This window comes from Saccostrea cucullata, unplaced genomic scaffold (assembly GCF_032062105.1).
Source record: "Saccostrea cucullata isolate Sc308-1 unplaced genomic scaffold, CSIRO_AGI_Scuc_v1 ctg14174, whole genome shotgun sequence".
In the NCBI taxonomy this organism is placed as follows: domain Eukaryota; kingdom Metazoa; phylum Mollusca; class Bivalvia; order Ostreida; family Ostreidae; genus Saccostrea; species Saccostrea cuccullata.
The window spans coordinates 1103-18033 of record NW_026920949.1 but is presented as its reverse complement, the minus strand read 5'-3'; the positions used below and the strand labels follow the sequence as shown (position 1 = coordinate 18033).

The 16931-nt window shown below is 37.4% G+C and overlaps 3 protein-coding genes across 3 annotated transcripts; all 3 read right to left on the bottom strand.

Moving 5' to 3' along the window:
• Window positions 1-5: 5 nt before the first annotated feature.
• Window positions 6-1398, bottom strand: LOC134258817 (uncharacterized; the record flags this gene model as incomplete). Its single annotated transcript, XM_062741401.1, has 1 exon — window positions 6-1398. A coding segment is annotated over exon 1 (1230 nt), but the record flags the coding sequence as incomplete, so codon positions are not given.
• A 6240-nt stretch (window positions 1399-7638) lies between these two features.
• LOC134258819 (uncharacterized) lies at window positions 7639-8674 on the bottom strand. The gene is made up of 3 exons (XM_062741404.1): window positions 8590-8674; window positions 8166-8507; window positions 7639-8021 (listed from the first exon to the last, which is right to left on the bottom strand). Exons 1-3 carry the CDS (start codon window positions 8612-8614, stop codon window positions 7816-7818), a joined length of 573 nt encoding a protein of 190 aa, XP_062597388.1. The 5' UTR covers window positions 8615-8674; the 3' UTR covers window positions 7639-7815.
• An 898-nt stretch (window positions 8675-9572) lies between these two features.
• LOC134258818 (uncharacterized) lies at window positions 9573-12592 on the bottom strand. Its single transcript, XM_062741402.1, has one exon. The coding sequence runs from the start codon at window positions 12427-12429 to the stop codon at window positions 9874-9876; it is 2556 nt and encodes an 851-aa protein (XP_062597386.1). The 5' UTR covers window positions 12430-12592; the 3' UTR covers window positions 9573-9873.
• Window positions 12593-16931: the final 4339 nt, after the last annotated feature.

Sequence of the window (16931 nt, the reverse complement as noted above, 5' to 3'; positions counted from 1 at the left end):
TTTATTGAGTATGTTGTGCTCCTTCCACAAAGTGGTTTTCCCCACAACATTTTTTCTGAGGCTAGTTCTAACTGGTAGGATTGCCAGGTAGCAAGCACATTTCCTGTTTTCTGATACTCGTTCAAAAGTTCCTGAAGTTCCTTGCAAATCCATAAGCCCAAATGTCTAATGCATGTGAGAATTTGACTGGGAAAAGGCACCAACATAGGACAACTTTCTAACAGAAATTCAAGATTTGTTATATCAATAAAATCCAAGGCATGCAAATGGTCTGCAACAGAATCCTGTGAGACGACAAATTCTATCCTACATGCACTTTTCCTCAGCAATGTCCAGTTACTTTGTAATGTTGATATATAATGCTCTGCGTCACGTAGAAATGCTTCCGCTGTCGATCGTGGGAAACACATACCCCCAACAATGCAGCCAGACACTGGATGATATCGTCCATTTGGTTGCCGGTGTGGAATGTCAGCATAAAGCTGTACAAATTGAACATCTTGTGGAAAACGACAAATCTTCATCAAACAATCTTTAACATCCATTGCTCTGCCATCTAAATTGCTCTGATAATTACCGCAGTCTGTGAACGATAAGCAGCTACTTAGTGTTCCTCTGTGGCCAATAACTTGTTCCAAACCTACTGTGGACCAAAGCAGATCAACGTCTTCACTGTCTGACAAAATGTTTCCGGCAACATGAATAGTTGTACGCAGTATTAATTCGGTAAAGAAATCTGACAAGGATAGCCCACATGTCATTTTTTCACCAAATCTGAAGCAAAATATGATTGGTCTTAAAAATCCACTTTGAGGCAGTTCGTCTAAAGATGTTTGCAATGCTTCGAGTATGGGACAACAGTCATCAGGTAAAATGAACATTTTTCGAGCGTCATTAATGTCATTCTTTTGCAGAGTTCTCGTTGCCTCCCCCCTCAAGGCAAGTGTCATTAGTGAAGTTTTAAAACTTTCCCTCAGCTGGAAAAAGGTGGCTAAGGTTTGTTGTCTTACTTGCTGCTTTGATAACGCAACTGAATGCATTTGGTGCACAGGAATTAATCCTATCCAACATTCCCATCCCCTCTCATAGAATAATTGAAAGCCTAGGCTGTTTGAAAATGTCATGAGTTCGCTTTTACTATACTGTGGTAATTTTATATGTTTTTTCAAAACGCTTCTAACATTCCGTAAACTGGCATGATCGTGGGGAAACAGAGTAATATGTCTCACTGGCATTCTAATTGCTGTCAAAGATTTTAATTCCAAAACGCATCCATCAATATCGAATGAATATCTCAACCATACTTCTCTGTCTACTTCATCGACTGTCAAACATCTTCCATAAATTCGTTCATCCCTTCTTAAAAAGAGTTGAGGTGTTTCAGATAAAGAATTGTATAGCTTTGCTAAATTAAAGTTCTCTTGCACGGTTTCAGAAAAAGTTTGTACACTTTCATCAACGTCCATCTGAAATTAGAAAAACATTGTTTTTAGAATGGTACTCTTTGCAAAAGATGTAAAATCCAGAAAAAATTCATGTGCTGAAAATTATACTAACAATATCAAAAAATCCTGCATAAAAATAACCCTGGGTTAAACCCGTGTATATTCTGGGTTAGACTTGGGTTTATCCTGGGTTAAACCCGGGTATATCCTGGATTATACCTGGGTTATACCCAGGTATATCCTGGGTTATACCTGGGTATATCTCGGGTTATACCCGGGTTAATCCTGGGTTATACCCGGGTTTATCCTGGGTTATACCCGAGTATATCTTGGGTTATACCCGGGTTTATCCAGGGTTAAACCCAGGTATATCTCGGGTTATACCCGGGTTAATCCTGGGTTATACCCGGGTTATACCCGGGTTTATCCTGGGTTATACCCGGGTATATCCCCGGGTATATCCTGGGTTAAACCCAGGTATATCTGGGTTAAACCCGGGTATACCTGGGTATACCCGGGTTAAACCCGGGTATACCTAGGGTATACCCGGGTTAAACCCGGGTATACCAAGGGTATACCTGGGTATACCACTGGTGTTCATACCCAGCATGATTTTAATTTTAATCAATGACCTTAATTTCAATCAATATGCTCTTATTGTATAATTAAAAGGAATATATCATAATTACTTATTGAAAATACACTTTTATTTACCAGGTATAACTGAAAAATACAAAAAATATACATAAACTTTGTCCTTTTAAACACAAATAATTCAATATACTTTCGTAAATTTTGAATGCTAAAATAAGGCAAAGTTATGCATAACTTCTAAAAAAAGATGTCGTTGTTTTCTCAAAAAACACATAATAATTAGCAATTAAAAAAAATCAATTGAAATATTACCTTAGATTAAGAAAATCACCCATTAAATACACCACAGTATATAAGCGTCTGAATCGAAAGAAATCCAGCAACAAAATACCTACTTTCACAATAAAATGATTGACAATCACGTGATAAAATAGGCGGAGTTCCGCATTCCCGCACCCGCATCACGTCAAAGTGCCTATACCCTAACCCTAACCCTAACCCTAACCCTAACCCTAACCCTAACCCTAACCCTAACCCTGAGTTAACCCTGATTTTCAGGGTTTATGCAGGGTTATCCCTTTAAACTTCATATCTGGTGTTCATATTCGGGTTGTAAGCTAAGTAGGTAATGTTCAATCCAAAAAACCCTCAACCCTTCCCGAACCCGGAAGTTAAAGGGTCAACCCTGAGTTAACCCTGATTTTTAGGGTTTATTCAGGGTTATCCCTTTAAACTTCATATCTGGTGTTCATATTTGGGTTGTAAGCTAAGTAGGTAATGTTCAATCCAAAAAACCCTCAACCCTTCTCGAACCCGGAAGTTAAAGGGTCAACCCTGACTTAACCCTGATTTTCAGGGTTGTTGCAGGGTTATCCCTTTAAACTTCATATCTGGTGTTCATATTCGGGTTGTAAGCTTAGTAGGTGATGGTTGATCGATTGACCACTCAACCCTGCCCGAACCCGGAAGTTAAAGAGTCAACCCTGAGTTAACCCTGATTTTCAGGGTTGTTGCAGGGTTATCCCTTTAAACTTCATATCTGGTGTTCATATTCGGGTTATAAGCTAAGGAGGTGATGGTTGATCGATTGACCCCTCAACCCTGCCCGAACCCGGAAGTTAAAGGGTCAACCCTGAGTTAACCCTGATTTTCAGGGTCCATTCAGGGTTATCCCTTTAAACTTCATATCTGGTGTTCATATTCGGGTTGTAAGCTAAGTAGGTGATGGTTGATCGATTGACCCCTCAACCCTGCCCGAACCCGGAAGTTAAAGGGTCAACCCTGAGTTAACCCTGATTTTCAGGGTTTATGCAGGGTTATCCCTTTAAACTTCATATCTGGTGTTCATATTCGGGTTGTAAGCTAAGTAGGTGATGTTCAATCCAAAAAACCCTCAACCCTTCCCGAACCCGGAAGTTAAAGGGTCAACCCTGAGTTAACCCTGATTTTTAGGGTTTATTCAGGGTTATCCCTTTAAACTTCATATCTGGTGTTCATATTTGGGTTGTAAGCTAAGTAGGTAATGTTCAATCCAAAAAACCCTCAACCCTTCCCGAACCCGGAAGTTAAAGGGTCAACCCTGAGTTAACCCTGATTTTCAGGGTTTATGCAGGGTTATCCCTTTAAACTTCATATCTGGTGTTCATATTCGGGTTGTAAGCTAAGTAGGTGATGGTTGATCGATTGACCCCTCAACCCTGCCCGAACCCGGAAGTTAAAGGGTCAACCCTGAGTTAACCCTGATTTTCAGGGTTTATGCAGGGTTATCCCTTTAAACTTCATATCTGGTGTTCATATTCGGGTTGTAAGCTAAGGAGGTGATGGTTGATCGATTGACCCCTCAACCCTGCCCGAACCCGGAAGTTAAAGGGTCAACCCTGAGTTAACCCTGATTTTCAGGGTCCATTCAGGGTTATCCCTTTAAACTTCATATCTGGTGTTCATATTCGGGTTGTAAGCTAAGTAGGTGATGGTTGATCGATTGACCCCTCAACCCTTCCCGAACCCGGAAGTTAAAGGGTCAACCCTGAGTTAACCCTGATTTTCAGGGTTTATGCAGGGTTATCCCTTTAAACTTCATATCTGGTGTTCATATTCGGGTTGTAAGCTAAGTAGGTGATGTTCAATCCAAAAAACCCTCAACCCTTCCCGAACCCGGAAGTTAAAGGGTCAACCCTGAGTTAACCCTGATTTTTAGGGTTTATTCAGGGTTATCCCTTTAAACTTCATATCTGGTGTTCATATTTGGGTTGTAAGCTAAGTAGGTAATGTTCAATCCAAAAAACCCTCAACCCTTCCCGAACCCGGAAGTTAAAGGGTCAACCCTGAGTTAACCCTGATTTTCAGGGTTTATGCAGGGTTATCCCTTTAAACTTCATATCTGGTGTTCATATTCGGGTTGTAAGCTTAGTAGGTGATGGTTGATCGATTGACCCCTCAACCCTGCCCGAACCCGGAAGTTAAAGAGTCAACCCTGAGTTAACCCTGATTTTCAGGGTTGTTGCAGGGTTATCCCTTTAAACTTCATATCTGGTGTTCATATTCGGGTTGTAAGCTAAGTAGGTGATGGTTGATCGATTGACCCCTCAACCCTTCCCGAACCCGGAAGTTAAAGGGTCAACCCTGAGTTAACCCTGATTTTTAGGGTCCATTCAGGGTTATCCCTTTAAACTTCATCTCTGGTGTTCATATTCGGGTTGTAAGCTAAGTAGGTGATGTTCAATCCAAAAAACCCTCAACCCTTCCCGAACCCGGAAGTTAAAGGGTCAACCCTGAGTTAACCCTGATTTTCAGGGTTTATGCAGGGTTATCCCTTTAAACTTCATATCTGGTGTTCATATTCGGGTTGTAAGCTAAGTAGGATGATGCTTTAATCGATTGAACCCTCAACCCTGCCCGAACCCGGAAGTTAAAGGGTCAACCCTGAGTTAACCCTGATTTTTAGGGTCCATTCAGGGTTATCCCTTTAAACTTCATCTCTGGTGTTCATATTCGGGTTGTAAGCTAAGTAGGTGATGGTTGATCGATTGACCCCTCAACCCTGCCCGAACCCGGAAGTTAAAGGGTCAACCCTGAGTTAACCCTTATTTTCAGGGTTAATGCAGGGTTATCACTTTAAACTTCATATCTGGTGTTCATATTCGGGTTGTTAGTTAATGAGATGATGTTCAATCCAAAAAACCCTCAACCCTGCCCAAACCCGGAAGTTAAAGGGTCAACCCTGAGTTAACCCTGATTTTCAGGGTTTATGCAGGGTTATCTCTTTAAACTTCATATCTGGTGTTCATATTCGGGTTGTAAGCTTAGTACGTGATTGTTGTTAGATTGACCCCTCAACCCTTCCCGAACCCGGAAGTTAAAGGGTGAACCCTGAGTTAACCCTGATTTTAAGGGTCCATTCAGGGTTATCCCTTTGAACTTCATATCTGGTGTTCATATTCGGGTTGTAAGCTAAGGAGGTGATGGTTGAACCCTGATTTCAGGGTTTATGCTGGGTTATCCCTTTAAACTTCATAGCTAGTGTTCATATTCGGGTTGTAACCTTTTTCAGGGTAACCCTATGGAAGTTAAAGGGTTAACCCTTTTTCAGGGTTTATGCAGGGTTATCCCTTTAAGTGGTGTTCATATTTGGGTTGTAAGCTAATGAAGTGATGGTTTATCGATTGACCCCTCAACCCTTCCCGAACCCGGAAGTTAAAGGGTCAACCCTGAGTTAACCCTGATTTTCAGGGTTTATGCAGGGTTATCCCTTTAATCTTTATACACATTGATATATTAGTGTTTTTCTTTATTTTGCTTGGATACACCCTGCCCGGCCCCGTTTTTCGAGTTCACCTTTAACTAGATTTTATTGTTTATTAGTGTTTAGCTTCGGTGATATCTGTTGTAACTTTGTCATCAACCGCCACTTGTGATTAAAGGACCAAGTAACATGTAAAAGGGTCAACCTTGAAAATGTTAACCCTGTTCAATTAGGATTTAACCCTCAATCCTGGTGTTCAACCCGGGTTGTAAGTTAAAGGGTTTACCCTGAGTTAACTCTGATTTTCCCGGTTTATGCAAGGGTTATCCCTTTAAATTTTAATTCCATATCTGTTATCCCTTTAAACTTCATAGCTGGTGTTCATATTCGGGTTGTAACTTAAGGAGATGATGTTCAATCGAATGAACCCTCAACCCTTGCCTAACCCGGAAGTTAAAGGGTCAACCCTGAGTTAACCCTGATTTTCAGGATTTATGCAGGGTTATCCCTTTAAACTTCATATCTGGTGTTCATATTCGGGTTGTGAGCTAAGTAGGTGATGTTCAATCGAATGAACCCTCAACCCTGGCCCAACCCGGAAGTTAAAGGGTTAACACTGAGTTAACTCTGATTTTCAGGGTTTATGCAGGGTTATCCCTTTAAACTTCATATCTGGCGTTTATATTCGGGTTGTGAGTTAAGGTGATGATGTTCAATCGAATAAACCCTCAACCCTACCCCAACCTGGAAGTTTTAGGGTCAACCCTGAGTTAACCCTGATTTTCAGGGTTGAACCAGGGTTATCCTTTTAAAGTTCATATCTGGTGTTCATATTAGGGTTGTAAGTTAAGGAGATGATGATTAATGGATTGAACCTCTAAACTTCATATCTGATGTTCATCTACGGGTTGTAAGTTAAGGAGAAGTTAAAGGGTCAACCCTGAGTTTACCCTGATTTTTAGGGTCCTTCGACGGTTATTCCTTTAAACTTCATATCTGGTGTTTATATTTGGGTTGTTATATAAGTAGATATAAGTAGATGATGTTTAATAGAATGAACCTCAGGCCTTCCCGAACCCAGAATTTAAATGGATGAGTCCGAGTTTACCCTTTCTTGAAGTCTTCGTCCAGTTTTATCTCCTTAAACCTCATATGTCTTGTTCTGATTGGGGTTGAATGATAGTTATACCAAGTCCATTTGCATGAGTTTTTAAATCTATCCAAATGCGGAAGTGTAAGGAATAACCTTGATGTAGCCCTTTTTTCAGTCTTCGTTTTCTTGTTAATATTTTGTTCATCATTCTTAACTTCATATGTATCGTTAATATTCTAAAGTCATAATAATAGATAATGTTCAATTAATTGAGCCCTAAGAAATGTTAAATCCTTATGTTTTCAGATGTCTTATGTCTTGATATCTGCTTATTGTAATTGATTTTTAATATAATTAATTATCATACCAATTCTGCCCAGAGGCATGAAGTTCAAATTGTCATACAGAGTAAACCCTTATTGTAGAATTTATTCAGGTAATTTACTATCACATAATATCTGGAAAAAGAATTTTTTGACCCAATTTAACAGAAAAGTCAATGCAACCTAAAAAATCAGAATTAAATTGTAATCCGAATATTTAATTCATGCACCTTTGCATTTTTGGGGGGTTAAAAATAAACAACTGTTTCATATAAAAATCATTTATTTATTTATTTTTCAATCTGTGCTATGATCATTTTTTTAATATTCCTTATTAAAAAGTACACAGCAAAACATGCAATTCAGTGATTATCTTACAAACTTGCTGTCAAATGACAGAATGATCTGACAAAATACGAGAAAAATATCAATTAAGTCCATAATACAAGAATTGAAACGATTCACATTTATTTATATCAATTTAAGCCATTAATTTTTAACCTTGTCATTAAACAACCCATCATGAATTACAGACTTTCACATATAATTGTGAAATAATAATAATGAAAACTTAGAAGAATTCTTTTCACAATTAACGCTTCTCAATTTTGCCAATGTTCATTTTAGACTATCTCCCACCAGCTCTTCAAGTTCCTTCTGGAGTCTTGCTTTCTCTCTTTGCGCTCTTTTCTTCTTCACGATATTTTTCACCTTCTCTTGTAAATAGAGTGCAAAATCGCCCTTAATGTCCGGCTTCCACTCTGGGGCCCAAATTCTATCCCGCACTCCCTCCTCGATCAGTTTTTGGATATCCACCAATTTTGCTATTTAACACGAAATAACAGTTAACTTTTTCAAAATACTTTATAACAAGGGAATTATTCAAAAACGTCAGCCAACACAATCATTTTTATTCTCATTAATTAATATCCTTTCCCGTTAATCTACAGAGAATATGTTATACTTACTTGGTGTATTTGTCTCCTGCACCCCTACCCAATAATGGATATATGCAAGCTGAAGTTGGCTGACTTTCTCTTTCTCTGGACGGTAGGTGATGCCCTCTAATACTTCCTCGACTTTCTCTCGCATGTCTTCTTTCAAATCATCCACCGACAAGGCAACTTCTTCTTCTTCCTCCTCCTCCTCACTCTCCTCTTCTATTAACTTTCTTTTAACTCCCTTTCCGGACTCAACTTCACTTTCTAGGGTCTCCACCCTGACTTTAACTTCTTTCAATTCATTACTAAACTTTACCATAGTCTCCATAACGAATTCTCGCAAACCTTCATACTTTGCGTCGTTTTCATCTATCAAAATGAAAATGGTATGTGAAGTTAAAATATGCTTGCTATAGAAAATATCTTTCCAGAAACATGTAAACTACAATACCTTCTGATAGATTTCCTTTCTCCATACTTCTTTTACAAGACGAATGACAAATCTGTAATACAAGTGAACATCGCAAAATAATTGGAAAAACAAATTTGTGGGAAGATATTATAATTTCATAAAACCAAAACATACTAATCTTATGTATAATAGGAGTTTTATTGTCTTATCTTTGAAGGTCTATACATACTCAATAATTACACCTTCATTCACAAATAACTATTTATTTGAAGCTGCTCAGAGAGAACCAAATACTAAATTTTGCAGCCCATAAAAATTAATTCTTACCTCTAAGAATTGCTTTCAATTTAAAGGATCCTAATTCTTGTACGGAAATAGCCGTCCACACTATAGGAGTGACAAGGTACAAATGACTGCAGCTAGCTGTGTCAACGTTAGCGCGCGCTCTGAGTGATGGGAAAGCGCACTTCACACCCCTTTGTGTATTGTGAATTCACAAGCTCAGCGTTCTTAGGTAAGTGTTTGCAGCTGTCAAATTCTAGAGTCCAGTCTTGTCCTGTAATGCATTTAGAGTTAGGGAAAACATATTATGGTGAACGTTCTAAAATATAAAACAATTTTTGTAAAACGAACAACACTTTTGACATAGGTTTTTTTGTGTGTTATTTATTTATGCTTTATTCGCAGACAAAGACTTATTCCTGCGAATTTAAACCTTCTGATAAAATATAAAATGCGTTCAACAATTCAGCGTATTCTCTCTAGGGGAATTTAACGGATTTTGTGATTTTGTGAAAATATGATCCCGATAAAATAATCATTCCTTGGGGTAAATGGATGTTCTTAATCACTTCCTTGGGTTACTTTACTAAAAATTGTTATTTTCTTTCTAAATAGATATTTGGAATCAGCTTCGACAGAATATATTATGTTATGCAGTTTTCAATTTTATTAATTAAGAAACATGACTTAAGTAACTTTTCGATAAATGTTTAATATGTAAATATAAGTCAAAAGGTTCTGAATCGGATTTAACGCAAAATTATGTAATCTGATACGAAATAAATTGGAAAAACTCTCATGACCTTTATTAATTTCATATGTAGACATTGCAAATATTCATAACATCAGACATTTCATCAGTAATAAATTATTATAGGTCAACAACTGTTAAATGTTAAAAAAAACAATTCATAAATGTTTTTTTTTTGTATCATCTCGAATTATCTCTCTAACTCCTACATTTCCGTCCAAAACTGTTATATCTTCTGACTTGAGAAAGTTTATAAAAGCGTCAAAACATTTCGGTGTGTTTAAATGTGCTTATTTATTTGAAACTCTCTTCAGTTTTGTTTCGAAAGCCCTGAACGTACGGAAAGGAATATTTGATTTTAAACACTGTAATTTAAAGTGTTCGTATTTTTGGTGAACGCTTATCTTCTCCAAGCTTTGAGCATGCAGGAATTCCAGCTCTTGTGCCGACCAGGGAGCTTTATAAGATGTGGAAATCGGGTAGCAGGAGGAAGTTCTCCGAAGTCCTATGTTTTTATCAAAAAGAATGGGGTCATCATCGCGATCACCATATTCATCAGTGACATTTCCAGGTAGTTCTGCGACTTCCTGTTCTGTTTCCTTTCTCTCGTCCTTTTTGTTAGTTTTCTGTTCTTCTCCTGTCAATATTTCCAGTTTATGTGGGATTGTAAAGTGCAAGCGATTCAACTGCAAATTGCGGAATCTAAAATTGGCCAATTGTAACTTGGACAAAATCTCTAATGCAATCAACTTGTTCTTGTGTAAGGGTAGATCAGTCATAAGAACCACTAGCCTGTCATATTCAACGAAATGGCCCTGCATCAAAAGAGCAATACAGCTTATGAACGTCATTGTTATCACTGTTTGATCCATGTCCATTTTCTCTCTTTTCAACTTTCGAAGACACATTGATACCCAGGGAAGTATCTTTGGTGTTTTCTTTATTTTGCTTGGATACACAAGGCCCCGTTTTTCGAGTTCACCTTTAACTAGATCAGATATTGTAATTAGTGTAGCTTCGGTGATATCTGTCGATTCTTTGTCATACACAACCGCCCAAAACTTGTCCTTAAAGGACCAAGTAAGGGTCATGTTTCCATGTTTGTCGTATGTGGTCACCGCGGGAAAATGTTTAAGCTCCAGTTCCAGTAATCCGGCCTCTATGATCTCTGCCAATGGAAGGTTACTTTTATCCAAAAGTAAGTTCAAGCTGGGAAAAACCATTTGGGCATTAGTTCTCCTGTTTGTTGTTAGCAGTTTTACTAGCGACTTGAGGGTTACAGCTCCTACTGTATTAAAAGTGGTCTTACAGGACTTCATCTGTCTTAGGAAATCTTCAAACAGAACATAACTAGCCATCTTGCCAGTTTCGTGCAAGTCATGTAGTAAGGCAACGACCAGATGTCTACCAATAACTCCGTAGCTGCCATCCAAGTGATCGTGTAATCCCACTGATCGTGTTATCATCTTACTTATAGCCTCAGATGTTGTCCATATTTCTGGTGGTGGAATACTATATTCGTTTTGCATACAGGTTGAGTACACTTCTAAAGATAGGAATCCAAAGTGGTCACTCACACTCCGACTGGGTCCAAGAGCGCCGGGTCCCAGATTTATTGAGTATGTTGTGCTCCTTCCACAAAGTGGTTTTCCCCACAACATTTTTTCTGAGGCTAGTTCTAACTGGTAGGATTGCCAGGTAGCAAGCACATTTCCTGTTTTCTGATACTCGTTCAAAAGTTCCTGAAGTTCCTTGCAAATCCATAAGCCCAAATGTCTAATGCATGTGAGAATTTGACTGGGAAAAGGCACCAACATAGGACAACTTTCTAACAGAAATTCAAGATTTGTTATATCAATAAAATCCAAGGCATGCAAATGGTCTGCAACAGAATCCTGTGAGACGACAAATTCTATCCTACATGCACTTTTCCTCAGCAATGTCCAGTTACTTTGTAATGTTGATATATAATGCTCTGCGTCACGTAGAAATGCTTCCGCTGTCGATCGTGGGAAACACATACCCCCAACAATGCAGCCAGACACTGGATGATATCGTCCATTTGGTTGCCGGTGTGGAATGTCAGCATAAAGCTGTACAAATTGAACATCTTGTGGAAAACGACAAATCTTCATCAAACAATCTTTAACATCCATTGCTCTGCCATCTAAATTGCTCTGATAATTACCGCAGTCTGTGAACGATAAGCAGCTACTTAGTGTTCCTCTGTGGCCAATAACTTGTTCCAAACCTACTGTGGACCAAAGCAGATCAACGTCTTCACTGTCTGACAAAATGTTTCCGGCAACATGAATAGTTGTACGCAGTATTAATTCGGTAAAGAAATCTGACAAGGATAGCCCACATGTCATTTTTTCACCAAATCTGAAGCAAAATATGATTGGTCTTAAAAATCCACTTTGAGGCAGTTCGTCTAAAGATGTTTGCAATGCTTCGAGTATGGGACAACAGTCATCAGGTAAAATGAACATTTTTCGAGCGTCATTAATGTCATTCTTTTGCAGAGTTCTCGTTGCCTCCCCCCTCAAGGCAAGTGTCATTAGTGAAGTTTTAAAACTTTCCCTCAGCTGGAAAAAGGTGGCTAAGGTTTGTTGTCTTACTTGCTGCTTTGATAACGCAACTGAATGCATTTGGTGCACAGGAATTAATCCTATCCAACATTCCCATCCCCTCTCATAGAATAATTGAAAGCCTAGGCTGTTTGAAAATGTCATGAGTTCGCTTTTACTATACTGTGGTAATTTTATATGTTTTTTCAAAACGCTTCTAACATTCCGTAAACTGGCATGATCGTGGGGAAACAGAGTAATATGTCTCACTGGCATTCTAATTGCTGTCAAAGATTTTAATTCCAAAACGCATCCATCAATATCGAATGAATATCTCAACCATACTTCTCTGTCTACTTCATCGACTGTCAAACATCTTCCATAAATTCGTTCATCCCTTCTTAAAAAGAGTTGAGGTGTTTCAGATAAAGAATTGTATAGCTTTGCTAAATTAAAGTTCTCTTGCACGGTTTCAGAAAAAGTTTGTACACTTTCATCAACGTCCATCTGAAATTAGAAAAACATTGTTTTTAGAATGGTACTCTTTGCAAAAGATGTAAAATCCAGAAAAAATTCATGTGCTGAAAATTATACTAACAATATCAAAAAATCCTGCATAAAAATAACCCTGGGTTAAACCCGTGTATATTCTGGGTTAGACTTGGGTTTATCCTGGGTTAGACCCGGGTATATCCTGGATTATACCTGGGTTATACCCAGGTATATCCTGGGTTATACCCGGGTATATCTCGGGTTATACCCGGGTTTATCCTGGGTTATACCCAGGTATATCCTGGGTTATACCCGGGTATATCTTGGGTTATACCCGGGTTTATCCTGGGTTATACCCGGGTATATCTTGGGTTATACCCGGGTTTATTAAATTTTTTCCTGGGGAACCCTTAAAATTTTAAAAGGGTTAAAGGGTATACCAAAAACCGGGATCCCAAATTTTCATACCAGCAAATTTAAATCAAACTTATTTCTTTCAATTGTTCTAAATAATTAAAAAATATTAAAATTAATGAAAATACATTTTATTTAAAGGTGGTTGCCAAAAAAAACAAAAATTTTTCCTTAAAAAAAAAAAATTAAAATATTTCCAAATTTTTTAAGAAAATAAAAATTAAATAACCATAAAAAGGTTTGTTTCTAAAAACACAAAAAAAAAAATTTAAAAAAAAAAAAATTAAAAATTACCTTGTTTAAAAAATCCCATTAAACCCCAAAACAGTTATAACCCTATAACCCAAAAACCCAAAACCCCAAAACCCCTTTTTCCCAAAATAACCCAACCCTAAAATACAACCCACCCCAACCCCTAACCAACCTAACCCTAACCCTAACCCTAACCCTAACCCTAACCCTAACCCTAACCCTAACCCTAACCCTAACCCTAACCCTAACCCAAACAAAACCCATACCCTTAACCCTCCCCCAAACCCCTTTCTTAATTAATTATTTAAAAACCCCTAACCCTCCCGACAGGGTTATGGGGGTTTAAACCCTTAACTTATTCTGGTTTTAAATTTGGGCTGTAATTATTTGATGTTATTTGATTAATAATTGGAAGGAGTTAGGGTTCCCCCCTTTAAACCTTTTTCAGGGTTAGGGGGTTTACCCTTTTAAATTTTTTTATTTTTGGGGGTTCAATTCGGGTTTTTAATGTATTTGATTTACCCTAATTCCGGGAAGTTAAAGGGTCAATGATTAACCCTAATTTTGGGCCACCCGGGTTATCCTTTAAAACCTTTGAGTTCATATTCGGTTTAATTTAAAGGGGTTTTAAATTTTTCCCCTAAACTTCCCCCCCGGAAGTTTAGGGCCCCTAAGTTAATGATTTTGGGTCCATTATACCCTTTTAACTCAATCTGAGTTCAATCGGGTTGTAATTAAGTGAGGTGCTTAATTGATTCCCCCTCCCCCCTTAAACCCCCGGGAATTTGGGTTTAATTAAGGTAATGATTTTATTTTGATTCCCCCCTTTAAACTTCAACTGGGTTAATTCTGAATTTAAAAATTGATTTTATTTGATGACCCTAACCCTTCTAACCCGGGTTAAGGGTCAATTTTAAAAGGGATTTATTTTATCAGGATCCCAAAACCTTTATACTGGTGTTAAGGGTTAAGTTAAGGGATTTTGTGAAATAAAATTACCCTTAACCTTCGCCCCCGGGTTAAACCCCTTTTAAGTTTTTAGGGTCCTTAAGGGTTACCCTTTAAACCTTCTATCGGGTTCATATTCGTTGAAGTTAAGTGATGTTAATTATGCCCCTCCCCCCTTCCCCCCCGGGTTTTTAAGGGCCCTAAGTTAAGGGTTTTTCTTTTTGATTCCCCCCTTTTAAACTTCAACCTGGGTTAAAGGGTTAATTAGGGTAATCCTTATTTGTTCCCCTTAACCCTTCCTAACGAAGTTAAAGGGTAATTAAGGAAATTTTTTTGGGTTTATCCATTACCTTTTTAACCCCTTTTTCCGACAATTGGGTTAAGTTAATATGGGGGTTTTATCGTTACCCCAAAACCCCTTCCCCCCGGGTTAAAGGGTAACCTGAGTTAACCTGATTTAGGGTTTATCAGGTTACCCCTAAACCTTCTATCTGGTGTTCAAGGGTTACTAGTAGGTGTTTTTTGGGCCCATTCCCCTAACCCTTTGAACCCGGGTAAAAGGGTAACCCTAATTTAATGATTTAATCCAATACCCTTTTAATCCGTACTGGGTCATAGGGGGTTTGAACTATAGGTGATTTCAATCAAAACCCTCAATTTCCCTAACCCGGGTTAAAGGGTTTTGAGTAAGATTTGGGGGTTTATCCGGGGCCCTCAATTTCCCAACGGGTTAAAGGGTTTGAGAAAAGGGTTTATTTTCCATTCGGGCCCAAAAAGGGAAAGGGGTTTTTTAGGTAAATTAGGGGCCCTGATTTATGGGCCCAAACCCTTTTCCCTTAAAATGTAATAGGGGTCACTTTTTTAAAATATATATGGTTAAGGGTTGAATTAATTCCCCAAAATTGGGTTTCCCCCTTTTTCCCCCTAATTTTCATATTTGGGTTAGGATTTCTTAAAAAATTCCCTTTGTAATTTATTGGGAAAATTTTCAATTTTTAAATTTCTTTTTAAATAAATTTAAATATTTTAAAAAAATTTTAATTTTAAAAGTTTTCAATTTATTATTAAGAAAATGACTTAATAATTAGATAAATTTTAAAAATAATATAATAAATTCTAATGGATTTGAAAAATATTTTTGATAAGAATAAATTGAAAAATTTTATGCCAAAATTTGTATGTAAAAAAAATTCATAATCGTTTTGTAATAATTATTTATCACAATTGTTTGTAAAAAACTTAAAAATTGTTTTTTTTGTAACTCAAAAATTTCTTTTTAAATTCGTCAAATTTTTAAATCTTCTATTTGGGTTTGAAAAGCCCAAAACTTCGGGGTTTTAAAAATTTTAAAATTTTTTTAAATTCTTATTTTTGTTTAAAACCCCCTTAACCCCCAAAGGTTTTGAAAACAGGAATTTTAAGTTTTCGATTTTTAAAAAGGGAAATCTTTAAGCGAGAATCGGAATTCCAGTTTTTTCCAAAAGGGAGTTTATAAGTTTAAATCTACGGAAATTTCTGAAGTCTAGTTTTTCGAATGGTCTCTCCTCCCTCCCCTTTTTTTTTGGGTTTTCGGGCCTTCCTGTCTTTTCCCTTTTTGGGGGGTTTAATTTTTCTGTTCGTAAAAATTTTTAAATTTATTGGGAAAAATTCAAGCAATTCAACTGTTTTGGTTAAAGGTAATTTAAGGAAAAAAATTTAAATTTCAAAAATTGGCCCTTTTAAGGGAGATCAGTCATAAAACCCACATTTTCATTTAACCAAATGCCCTTTTCCTAAAACTTTGAAGCATTGTTACAGGGGATCCTGTTTTTCTTTTTTTTTTTGGAAACACTGGTCGGGAGTTCTTTTGTTTTTTTATTTTGCTTGGAAAACCTGGCCCGTTTTTGAGTTCCCCAACCCGCCCAAATATTGTTTAGTGAGCTGGTATTTTCCCATTTTTGTCATAAACCCCCAAAATTTGCCCTTTAAAAGCCAAGTAAGGGCTTTTCCCATGTTTGCCAATGGGTTTACCCAAAATTTTTAAGCCCCAACCGGGAACCCTTTTTTATTCTCCTGGGGTTGTTTATCCATAATTCAATTTGGGAAAACCTTTTTAAAAGTTTTTTTTGGGTTTTACGTTTTAACACTTAAACAGCTACTGTTTAAAGTTTCTTACAGGTTTCATTGTTAGGAAATTTTAAAAACCAAAATAACTCCTTTGCCTTTTCCAAGTATGTGTAACCCAACGACGGATTCTCCCAATCCCTAGTGTCCAAGGGGTGGGGGAATCCACTATAATTGTTTTCTTACAGGTTAGATTTTAAATATTTCGGGTGGTACTAATTCGTTTGTAAAAGGGGTCCCCCCAAGATTTTTAAAGGGGTTTTCCTTCACGGGCCAAGGCTCCCCCAATTTTTTTGTGGCTCTTCAAAAGGGGTTTTTCCCAAAACATTTTTCCTGGGTTTTCTAACTGGAAAGTTCCAAATTTCCGAAATTTTTCCTTTTTCCCAAATGAAAAAAGTTGAATTTCCTGAAAACCAAAGAAAATTTCAAAAAATTAAATTTGATGGAAAAACCAACATGAAAATTTCTAACAGAAATCAAGTTTTGTAACAAAAAACCCAAACATGCAATTTTCTAAACAAATCCTTTTAAGAAAATTTATTAATGCCTTTTCCTAGAAATGTCCGCTT

What these genes read in the sequence shown, in the direction of transcription:
- LOC134258819 (XM_062741404.1), bottom strand. Translation starts at nt 8,614, where the DNA reads ATGGAGAAAGGAAATCTATCAGAAG. An exon ending in GAAAGGAAATCTATCAGAAG is followed by an intron (nt 8,508 to 8,589) that starts GTATTGTAGTTT and finishes TCATTTTGATAG; the next exon opens with ATGAAAACGACGCAAAGTAT. An exon ending in GCAGGAGACAAATACACCAA is followed by an intron (nt 8,022 to 8,165) that starts GTAAGTATAACA and finishes CGTGTTAAATAG; the next exon opens with CAAAATTGGTGGATATCCAA.
- LOC134258818 (XM_062741402.1), bottom strand. Translation starts at nt 12,429, where the DNA reads ATGCCAGTGAGACATATTACTCTGTTTCCCCACGATCATGCCAGTTTA.